We start from the raw sequence: 12718 nt of genomic DNA, 5'->3' as shown, positions 1-12718 counted from the left end.
TATTACCTTAATTAGAATAATAATTATTAGTGTGTTAATTTGAAGTCTAGACCATTATTACAATTAATTCCTTAATTTGTTATTTTCTTAATTAGAATAAGGGAAAATGACACTTTTTACCCCTGAGTTATATACTTATAGTACTTTTTCACCCTCAATTATTTAGGTAAGCACTTTAGCCCCCTCAATTATTCTAAAAGTGGTGCTTTTTCTCCGTGATATATTAAATTGATATTTATACCCTTAAAGTAAACATTTTATTTATTTTACTACTCCAACAAATTATTGCATATACGTAGGGATGACCACGGTTCGATTTGAATTGAACCGGATACTAAAGCAATCGAATTAATAGCTTACTGTTATAATTCAGATCTAGAACCTAATATTTAAATGTCAATTTATTAAAATTATGTATCAAAAAAATTGAATCTTGAACCGTGAACCGACGGTTCCGGATCTGATTCGTGGTTTTGAACTCTCTTTATTTTAAAATTTTATTTTTTATTTTAAAATAGTCTAAATTCAACAATAAATGTGTTTTATTTTTTCAGTTCGGAACATGAACCGTTCGTTCCGGTTCACGATTTTAATAAACTCTAAATATCGAATTTCGATTCTAAATTGTAATTGAAATATTTCGGTTTGGTTGTTATAGTGTTTGTTTAGTTTGAACCAAATTATGGTCATAATTTGTTGGAGAAAAAAATAAATTAAATATTTAGTTTAAGGGTAAATATGTCCATTTAACATTTCAGGGGGAAAAACAGCCACTTTAATAATTTAGGGGGGAAAAATGCTATAGGTATATAACTCAGGGGGAAAAAGTGTCATTTTCCCAATAATCATAATTGTAATTACAATTAATTAATTAATTGTATGAATCTTTTTATTTTTTTGAATTTATTAATTAATTGTATTAATGTATTTTATTTTATTTTAAATTTATTTGATAGACAGAATCATGAAATTTTTGAACCACTTCTACATCATCATCTTTTGCAGCATTGGCATCAACTTGTGAGAAGAAGAAGAAAAAAAAAATTTTACTACAATTAATTCCCTAATTTAGCAAAGTAATAATTCCTTAATTATACTAAAATATATTTAATTAATTCCTTAATTTTGGAAAATAGTAATATCTTTATAATGTAATGTATAATTATTAGCTTAATTAGAATAATAATTATTAGTGGGTTAATATGAAGTCTGGACCATTATTACAATTAATTCCTTAATTTTTTATTTTCTTAATTAGAATAATCATAATTGTAATTACAATTAATTAATTGTATTAATTTATTTTATTTTATTTTAAATTTATTTTCTAGACAATATCATGAAATTTTTGAACCACTTTATCATCATGGTCCTTTGCAGCATTTACATCAACTTGTGAGAAGAAAAAAAAAATTACTACAATTAATTCCCTAATTTTAGCAAAGTAATAATTCCTTAATTATACTAAAATATATTTAATTAATTCCTTAATTTTGAAAAGTAGTAATATCTTTATAATGTAATGTATAATTATTAGCTTAATTAGTATAATAATTATTAGTGTGTTAATATGAAGTATGGACTATTATTACAATTAATTCCTTAATTTTTTATTTTCCTAATTAGAATAATCATAATTGTAATTGAAATTAATTAATTAATTGTTTGAATCTTTTTATTTTTTGAATTTATTAATTAATTGTATTAATTTATTTTATTTTATTTTAAATTTATTTGCTAGAGAGTATCATGAAATTTTTGAACCACTTCATCATCATCATTCTCTGCAGCATTGGCATCAACGTGTGAGAAGAAAAAAAAACTTTACTACAATTAAGTCTCTAATTTTAGCAAAGTAATAATTCCTTAGTTATACTAATTAATTCTTTAATTTTGGAAAATAGTAATATCTTTATAATGTAATGTATAATTATTAGCTTAATTAGAATAATAATTATTAGTATGTTAATATGAAGTCTGGACCATTATTACAATTAATTCCTTATTTTTTTATTTTCTTAATTAGAATAATTATAATTGTAATTACAATTAATTAATTAATTGTATGAATCTTTTTAATTTTTTGAATTTATTAATTAATTGTATTAATTTATTTTATTTTATTTTAAATTTATTTGCTAGACAATATAATGAAATTTTTGAATCACTTCATAATCATTGTCCTCTGCAACATTGGCATAACTTGTGAGAAGAAAAAAAAAACTTTACTACAATTAATTTCCTAATTTTAGCAAAGTAATAATTCCTTAATTATACTAAAATATATTTAACTAATTCCTTAATTTTGAAAAATAGTAATATCTTTATAATGTAATGTGTAATTATTAGCTTAATTAGAATAATAATTATTAGTGTGTTAATTTGAAGTCTGGACCATTATTACAATTAATTCTTTAATTTTTTTATTTTCTTAATTAGAATAATCATAATTGTAATTACAATTAATTAATTAATTGTATCAATCTTTTTATTTTTTTGAATTTATTAATTAATTAATTGTATTAATTTATTTTATTTTATTTTAAATTTATTTGCTAGACAGTATCATGAAATTTTTAAATCACTTCATCGTCATCGTCCTCTACAGCATTGTCATCAACTTGTGAGAAGAAAAAAAAAATTACTAAAATTAATTCCCTAATTTTAGCAAAGTAATAATTCCTTAATTATACTAAAATATATTTAATTAATTTCTTAATTTTTAAAATAGTAATATCTCTATAATGTAATGTATAATTATTAGCTTAATTAAACTAATAATAATTATTAGTTTGTTAATATGAAGTCTGGACCATTATTATAATTAATTCCTTAATTTTTTATTTTCTTAATTAGAATAATCATAATTGTAATTACAATTAATTAATTAATTGTATGAATCTTTTTATTTTTTTAATTTATTAATTAATTGTTTTAATTTATTTTATTTTATTTTAAATTTATTTGCTAGAAAGTATCATAGAAATTTTTGAACCACTTCATCATCATCATCCTTTGCAGCAGGCATCAACTTGTGAGAAGAGGAGGTCATCACCCAAATTCGGATTTCTTGAGCAAGATGGTATGATTAAACATTGTTAAACATAACAAATTTGATCTTTTTTTTTTTTTTTCTATATCTGCACTAAATATTCGAAACTCACAAATCACAATCAAGATGCTTCAAAAAGGTGAAAACCATTTCCAAAAAAAAAAAAAAAAGTGAAAACCAAAATTTTATCAAATTATAAGGCAAGAGTGGATCTTGTACGTCATCTATGGAGCATCGATGATGCCCATGGCCTTGATAGAGATCCCCATGTCATGATGGACTTGCTTCAGCATGCACCTTGAAGATGTAGATCTTGTATGTCTCCAACGACTTCTTCACCCTCTTCTTCACAATGCAATTTACAGCTATATTGATTATGAATGAATCTGTGTATTTTACGTATACAAAATAAAGGAGTATCAGAAGATGATTGTGATGTTACCTTTTCAGAACTTGGATCCGGAATCCAAATGCAATGACGTCTTTCATTGGAATAAACTGAGGAAATACATACAATATCAAAAGAAGAAATGAAGAAAAAAGAAGGAAGAATTAAGATGGAGATTTTTTGTAAATTTTTTACTTTGTACATTTTTTACCAAAAATTCCACTCTTTGGAAGCGCCTCCCACCACCTACAACACCAAGAAGACGATGATATATATATATATATATATATATATATATATATATATATATATATATATATATCACAAATTGCAAAATCCTCCTTCTAATAATATGGCAAAATAGGGGATATTGCATAAAGTAGCATAATATAGAATAACTAATTAGAATAATATTATTATGGTAATACATGAAATTATGGTCATTATATATAAATAATTAATTAGAATAATATTATTATGGTAACACACGAAATTATGGTCATTATATATTAACTCCAATTACTCCAATAATAGGTAGTTAGCATATATATAGGTATTACCGTGTATATAAAATATAGGTATTATTGAGTTATTAAATAATATATATGAATAATATATAATTTTTATAATTAATTAAATTTGAATATTACACAAATGTTCCTAAGTTTTTTTTTTTTTTTTTTTTTTTTTGGGGGGGGGGGGGGGGGCTAGGGGGATCTTTAGGTGGAGTGTTTTTAGTCTTTGTATTTTTTTCCTTCCTTTAGTTGTTTATTTTGTTTTGGGTGATTGCATGTTTGTAGTGGGCTTAAATATGGTAATTAAGATTTTTTGATTCCCTGAGTTATTTACCGTGTCTCTTTATATTGTTGGCCTAGTTCACTGGTTTCAGTTGTGTTGCATTGTGTTTTGTCAGACACTACTGTTTCTTCGTTATCTATGTGTTTTTTTTCGCGGTTGGGGCTATGGATTCTCCAGGTGTGTATTTTCGTTGTCTCCAATATATATTCATTGTGCATCGTTAATTGGTGTTTTGTGCATATTTTTATATTTTTGTATTAGATTTTTTGTTGGGTTGCTTTGGGTCTGCTGCGTCTTCAATTTTTTTTTATTCATCTGCAAGCGTGATTTTTTTTTTTTTTTTTTTGTGCATCTTTGTTTCTGATTTTTGTGCGTAGTTATGTATTTCTTTTTAAGATTTTCGTTGTGGGGGTTGTGGGTTGTTTTGGGTTTGGGGGTTCACATGCCTACACTAGTTATGTTTATTGTGTTGTAACCTACTGTTGATTCTTATTCTTTTTTTTTTTTTTTTTTTTTTTTTTTTTGGATAAGGGTCAAATAGGCCCTTCAACTATAGATCAAAGTGCAATTAGCCCCCTAAACTTAGAAAAGCTCCAATTAGGCACTTTAACTTCTCATTTGTATGCAATTAAGTTATTTAACAGGTTACCTCTAAGTAACCGGTCATTTTTTTTAATTTAAAAAATTAATTAAAAACATATTATTAATATAAAGTAATTAATTAAAAAAAGAACCTCTGGCAGCGGTGTCTTCACCGTCCCCTGTCACAATCGACATGGGATTAAAACCCATTTAACAGGATAATCAACAAGATAAAATGAAAAGCAAAAACCATTCTTTCTTCTTCTTCATCACCAGCATTTCCATTGTTCTTTCACTTCTTTCTTAGCTTTTCATAATCAGAACCCATTTAACAGGAGAATTAACAAGAAAAAATGAAAAGCAAAAACGAAAATTCTTTTTCTCAAGCATTTTTGTTGTTCTTTCTTAGCTTTTCATAATCAAAACCCAGGAAAATCAACAAGAAAAAATGAAAACCAAAAACCAAAATTATCAAATACCTCAGATAAGCATTGTGGCACATTTATCCTAGCAAACAACAACCTCCAAAATAGTGGAGCGCAATATTTGTTGTTGTCACTCATGCCTTTCTACTATCATCAGTGGTATTCGTATTCCTACATCTCTTTCCTTTCATTCCGGGATGAAAACCATGGAACAAGATAATCAACAAGAAAATCAAATGGGTTGCCTGAGTTATAGTTTCAGAACACGAAATCATGGCCATAGTCAATGTCCATCAGAAAAGAATCGCAGTCGGAAGAGGAGTTGTCGGAAAAGTTATTCTGCGCAGTCAGAATCTGTCAAATAGAGATGAGCTCCGCCACCTACGTGAACACGACGTTGTCTGCCAAAGTATTTCTCGCCGGCCAGTGGAAATATGTTTTTTAAATTTATTTTAAAATTATTTTTTATAAAAAAATTCAAATTTACCTGCTATTATCTTGAATTTACCTGCAAAATAAGTTAATTGTACAAATTTAATAAGTTATGGGCTAAATTGCATCAAAGTGAAGAGATGAAGTGTCTAATTGGAGCATTTCTTAGTTTAAGGGGCTAATTGCATTTTGACCTATAGTTGAAGGGTCTATTTGACCCTTATCCCTTTTTTTTTTTATGTATGTATTATTATGCTCTCTTTTTGCTCTGGGAAATTGTTTTTAATATACATATACGGTGGTGTGTGTTTCTTTCTTTGGGGTAAAAATGTTTTTCGTGTGTGTTGTTTATTTTTTTTCTTTTGATTTTGTCATTTTATCTTTTTGCCATTTTTTTGTTACTGGGTTGTTGCTATGAACAATTTTTTTAAATACGTGTACTGTGTTTGAAATTGGTTTTTATTTTTAAACATTCAGTTTCAGGGGGAGGGGGGGGGGGGGGGGTTGGCTTTAGTTCTTATTAAGGTTATTATCATTTTTGTTTTTGTTTTGTTTTTGTTTTGTTTTGTTTTGTTTTTTTGTTTTTTGTTTTTTGTTTTTTTTTTTTTTTTTTTGCATTTGGTGCTGTAGAGATTGTTTATGTAGTATGCATGTATGGGAGTTTTCAATGTGCAAACAGTGTTTTTTTTTTTTTTTTTGGGTTTGTTGTGCATTTTTGTTACATGTTTGTAGTCTTGTTTTGTACCTAGTTGGCTTTAATTTTTATTTAGGTTATTATTGTTTTTTTATTATTTGTTTGCATTTTGTGCTGTAGGTGTTGTTTATGCACTGTGCATGTATTGACGTTTTTATTGTGCACACAGTTTTTTTTTTTTTTTTTTTTTTGGGTATGTTGTGCATTTTTGTTGCATGTTTCTAGTCTTGTTTTGTATCTAGTTGGCTTTAGTTTTTATTTAGGTTATTATCATTTTATTTATTTATTTATTTATTTATTTATTTTTTTGCATTTGATGCTGTAGGGGTTGTTTACATAGTGTGCATGTATGAGCGGTTTCATTGTGCACACAGTTTGTTTTTTTTTCCCATTTTTTTGTTATGTTGTGTATTTTTTTTTTTTTTTTACATATTTTTTACCTAGTTTTTATGGTTGATGGTTATGCAGTTCAGTCGGGATCTCTAAAGGCTTGTGTTATGGACGTGTCTCCCGATGGGACTAAGTATTGGAATCCTTCGTGTGATGAGGCTATTAGGCATTTTGAGGGTCAGGTTTTCCCTTCTCTTGGTCATGGTATTGCTTTTTATAGGCATTATGCGTCTGTTGTTGGGTTTGACATACGCCATAGTTCGGTGCGTAAGGATAGGGACGGTGTTGTCGTAAAAAATCTGTTGGTTTGTTCCCGTGAGGGGTTCAAGCAGTCTGCTGATGTTTTGGGTGTTGGGAATGCTGACTCTGATGAAGCGCGTTTGGCTCAAAAGGGCCGTCGTGTTTCTAATAGGGTGGGCTGCAAAGCGAAGTTGTTACTCAAGAGTGTTGACAATGGTTTTTTTGTTGTTCATTTCATTGAACTCCGTCATAATCATTGTTTGTGCTCGGATGTTGCTAAGCCTTTTCTAAGGGGTAACCGTATGATGAGTTTTCAACAAGTTTTTGTTATTAATTGTGCAAGGGCAAACATTGGGCCTAATAGGTCGTTTCGGTTGTCTAGGGAGTTTGTTGGGTTATATTCTAATATTAGTGCAACATGTGTTGACTTTAAAAATTTTAAGCTTGATTTGATGGCATATATTGGTAATTCTGATGCTAATGTTGTTGTGAACAAGTATGTTAAGAAGGTTGGTGCTTGCCCGGACTATTTCTTTCAATATGATTTGAATTCTGAGGATCAGTTACGAAGGTTGTTTTTGGTTGACCCTGTTGCGAAGCAAAATTTTACAGCTTTTGGTGATATAGTGTCGTTTGATGCGACATATGAGACAAATAGGTATGCTTTGTATTTTTTTAACAAATATTTACGTAACTTTGTTTCAATTTTAATATGCTTTTAGTCTTTCTATTTTTGGTTTTTATTCGTCTACATGTTTTCTTTTTCTGTCGATGATGTTAAGCTTTTCATTTTTATTTTTTATTTTTTTACATGTATGGTATGGTATTCGTCCCCTTTACTAGTGTTGATAATCACAAAAAATGTGTGACATTTGCAATTGGCTTAATTTCTCACGAGGATGTGGACTCCTATGTTTGGCTCTTGGAACAGTTTAAGAGTGCAATGGGCCGTGTGCCTAGTTGCACTATCACTGATCAAGATCCATCGATGCGTATTGCGGTCCCCCGGGTGTTTGGTACTACTCACCACAGGTTTTGTATGTGGCATATAATGTCAAAGGTTAGAAGGTCGGTAATGTTTTAGCTAAAGACAAGGAGTTTCGATCTGCTTTGAATGATGTTGTTTTGAATGAGATGTTGTCTGTGGATGAGTTTGAGCACGGGTGGCTTGAGGTAATGGAAAAGTATAAATAAATAAATGATAATAACCTAAATAAAAACTAAAGCCAACTAGCTACAAAACAAGACTAGAAACATGTAACAAAAATGCACAACATACCAAAAAAAAAAAAAAAAAAAAAAAAAAAAAAAAAAATTGTATGCATAATGAAAACGCCAATACATGCACAGTGCCTAAACAACACCTACAGCACCAAATGCAAAAAAAAAAATAATAATAATAATAATAAAAAAAATGATAGTAACCTAAATAAAAACTAAAGCCAACTAGGTACAAAACAAGACTACAAACATGTAACAAAAATGCACAACAAACTAAAATTAAAAAAAAAAAAAAAAAAAAAAAAAACATTGTGTGCACATTGAAAACTCACATACATGCATACTACGTAAACAACCCCTACAGCACCCAAAAAAAAAAAAAAAACGATAATAACCTAAATAAAAACTAAAGCCAACTAGGTACAAAACAAGACTACAAACATGTAACAAAAATGCACAACAAACCCAAAAAAAAAAAAAAAAAAAAAAAAAAAAAAAAAAAAAACCATAATAACCTAAAGGGAAAATGACACTTTTTCCCCCTGAGTTATATACCTATAGCATTTTTCCCCCTAAATTATTGAAGTGGTTGTTTTTCCCCCTGAAATGTTAAATGGACATATTTACCCTTAAACTAAGTATTTAATTTATTTTTTTCTCCAACAAATTATGACCATAATTTGGTTCAAACTAAACAAACACTATAGCAACCAAACCGAAATATTCCGATTACAATTTAGAATCGAAATTCGATATTTAGAGTTTATTAAAATCGTGAACCAGAACGGACGGTTCATGTTCCGAACTGAAAAAATAAAATACATTTATTGTTGAATTTAGACTATTTTAAAATAAAAATAAAATTTTAAAATAAAGACGGTTCAAAATCGCGAATCAGATCCGGAACCGCCGGTTCACGGTTCAAGATTCAATTTTTTTGATACATAATTTTAATAAATCGACATTTAAATATTGGGTTCTAGATCTAAATTGTAACCGTAAACTATTAATTCGATTACTTTAGTATCCGGTTCAATTCAAACCGAACCGTGGTCATCCCTACGTATACGCAATAATTTGTTGGAGTAGTAAAATAAATAAAATGTTTACTTTAAGGGTATAAATGTCAATTTAATATATTAGGGGGAAAAAGCACCACTTTCAGAATAATTGAGGGGGCTAATATGCTTACCTAAATAATTGAGGGGGGGGGGGGGGGAGGGGGGCGGAGGAAAGTGCTATAAGTATATAACTCAGGGGTAAAAAGTGTCATTTTCCCTAACCTAAATAAAAACTAAAGCCAACACCCCCCCCCCCCCCAAAAAAAACTGAATGTTTAAAAATAAAAATCAATATCAAACACAGTATACGTATTTAAAAAAAAAAATGCAAATGAATACTAATAACCAACAAAATTGTTCAAAGCAACAACTCAGTAACAAAAAATTGCAAAAAGATAAAATGACAAAATCAAAAGAAAAAAATAATAAACAACACACACGAAAAAACATTTTTACCCCAAAGAAAGAAACACACACCACCGTATATGTATATTAAAAAACAATTTCCCATAGCAAAAAGAGAGCATAATAATAATACATACATAAAAAAAAAAAAAAAAAAAAAAAAGAATAAAAATCAGCAGTAGGTTACAACACAATCAACTTAACTAGTGCAGGCATGTGAACCCCCAAACCCACAACCCCCACAACAAAAATCTTAAAAAGAAATACATAACTACGCACAAAAATCAGAAACAACGATGCACACAAAAAAAAAAAAAAAATCACGCTTGCAGATGAATAAAAAAAATTGAAGACGCAGCAGACCCATAGAGAAATTGGAGTGATTCCATAAAATCTAGAGAGTGCATGTTTCACGATCAAGAGGTATTGTTTTTCAATTTTACTTTTGTCTACGATTCCAATGTTTATCCTTGCCCAGGATATTTCTCTACTTTCAAAGCTATTACATGGTGATTATCTGATTGGTGTGCACCTATATGAAGTCTCATAGAGAAAGGGGAGTGATTCCATAAAATCTAGAGAGTGCATATTTCACGATCAAATGGTATTTTTTTTCGATTATACTTTTTTCTAGAACTCGTGTTGTATATGAAATTGGAAAAAAGATGCATTTCAAAGCTACTTCCTATACTGCAATAATAAATTACAAAATAACACTTTTATTTTTTACTCCATTGTAGGGAACTTCATGCTCATATACCAAGGGAGCATGTTGGTAAGTACTATAAGCTTTTCAAAGAATGAAAAGTTTATGTTGTTAAAAATTTTATGGTGATAAGTAATTTCTATATTTACAAAAAATGCACTCATTATTTTATGTTGTAATTCAACTATGCTACTTTGGTTAAAGAATAAAAAAAATGACAACTTTTCTAGACAAATTAATTTATTGAAATCATTTTCATCTTTGAAGTCGGTAGATGATAAACAATTCGTTGGTAAGTTTCATTTACAATTTTAATCTACATCTGAATTCTTTTTTTTTTTTTTATTAACATGTTTGACGTTATTGGTAGGGTCGTTGAGATATACTCCCCATTGGATAAGATCATTGCAAGGAAGTCTTCTTAACTTATTAATTTTCTAATTGTACGTGGATACAAAGTAAATTATCTAATTTTGTTATTTTTATTGTATTTTGTATATGTATTTTTTATTAAGTAGTTTATTTGTTTATAGGGACAATCAATTGAAGGCTACAGTGTGAAATCAACATATACTAAGAGTTGAAACCTTTTTTTTTTAATTATGGCCTTGCAAATCCTGTGGTTGTTCTTATGCAATTGTGTAGAGTTAAGAATGATACAAAGAGTTAATATAAACACAAGTGTTTTAATTTTTCTTTATATTTGAAAGTGTTTGAATAAGGACAAGTAATGAATGTTCTTTTTTATTAACCGGTTATGTCAAGATATGTAACTCTTCGATACACAGCTCCTTTTCAATCAGGATTTTCAGAGTTTTGTGATTTTCTAGAAATTAAGGTAAATTTATTATGTCTTAATAATCATTATCATAATGTTTTTATCATTTATTTTTGTACATATTTTGTTTATGATTGTCAATTTTTTTTCAGTTTATGTGTTGATTAGACTCATCTAAGAAACATTATTGATATTTATGAGATGATTGAGGTAAGCAGTAGCAATAAAACTTTTTTTTTTTTTAAATTGATGCAGTGACATCAAATTTTCTAATCATCTTTTGCCACTTTTTAAAATGATTTATTAGTATAAATTGTCATACTTTAAAATGTATTTTTGTAATGTTAATAAATAAATTAGCTTAAAATAATACATTAAAATCTAAAGAATAAGCAAAGTATAATCTAAAGTATAAAATAAAGTCAAAGTTGTACATGTTTGCAAAGTGATGGAGCATTGTAATAGTCGCAGTGCATCCAAATAAAGACATCATTTAACTGATTATTTCTTTCTTATCTCACATTAAAGGTTCAATACTACAGATATATATAAAGTATTAGTAATAACATTGGTACTGTTAAATGTGTATATAACTAATTATTTATTGATTTAGGATCAAAGAGTGCCCTATATGATCCTAGAGCTCAAATTTTACTTCCAGATATATTATAAATAATCAACCTACATCAGTACTATCGTATCTTCATATGAACAAAACTCATCATCCTTGAAGTGGTGAAAACAATTAAGAGCCCCTCACTACGATTTTCCTCTCTGTAATCCCAGTTTCTTTCGTATAACTTAAAAAATAAATGCTTCACATATAATAGTAAATGGAATTATAATATAGTAGAAAATAGGAATTAATATTATTGATAAAGTATATATTAGTTGAAATTGTACTTATATTTAGTAAATATTTTTTTACACTTCTAGAAGATTCTTTTGAGCCTTCAACAGTGTGCATGTGTACATACAGAACTATAAACTGCCATTTTTAGATTGAATTTATCTTTAATGTGTAACTGTATTTTCACCAACTAATTTAATAAAGCTTATTCTGTAAGCAAATGTAAAATGGATATTAACTAAAATCTTGGTAATATTGTTTCCATATTCACGTATTAACGTAATAACATAATACCATATAGAAAAGATATATTAGTTATATTCTATAATATAATAATATTTTTGGTAACATTATTGTTTGCAAATTCTCCATATTTTTTTTTACGTATTTATAATACCATGCAGAAAAGACATTAATTAATTAGGTATTAACATAATAGAATAATTGGTAATATTATGTATGGTATTACCATGTAGAATTTTTGGATGTTTATCACCAACTAATTTAATACAACTTATTTTGTAAGCAAATGTAAAATAGAAATTAACTAAAATCTTGATAATATTGTTTCCATATTCAATGCTCTCACGTACTAACATAATACCATATATAACCAATTTAAACAATTTATAATATAACCAATTCATATATATATGCTACAACCCCACGGTCAAATATATACTATAATTAAAAATA

General features: G+C 27.8%; 1 protein-coding gene across 1 annotated transcript; it reads left to right on the top strand.

The window, feature by feature from the left end:
• The first annotated feature begins 5518 nt into the window (after positions 1-5518).
• LOC109154901 (protein FAR1-RELATED SEQUENCE 5-like) lies at positions 5519-10492 on the top strand. The gene is made up of 3 exons (XM_019302640.1): positions 5519-5654; positions 6840-7659; positions 10429-10492. Exons 1-3 carry the CDS (start codon positions 5519-5521, stop codon positions 10490-10492), a joined length of 1020 nt encoding a protein of 339 aa, XP_019158185.1.
• The last annotated feature ends 2226 nt before the right edge of the window (positions 10493-12718 follow it).

This window comes from Ipomoea nil, unplaced genomic scaffold (assembly GCF_001879475.1).
Source record: "Ipomoea nil cultivar Tokyo-kokei standard unplaced genomic scaffold, Asagao_1.1 scaffold2662, whole genome shotgun sequence".
Lineage (NCBI taxonomy): Eukaryota > Viridiplantae > Streptophyta > Magnoliopsida > Solanales > Convolvulaceae > Ipomoea > Ipomoea nil.
This window is presented reverse-complemented; position numbering and strand designations above follow the sequence as displayed.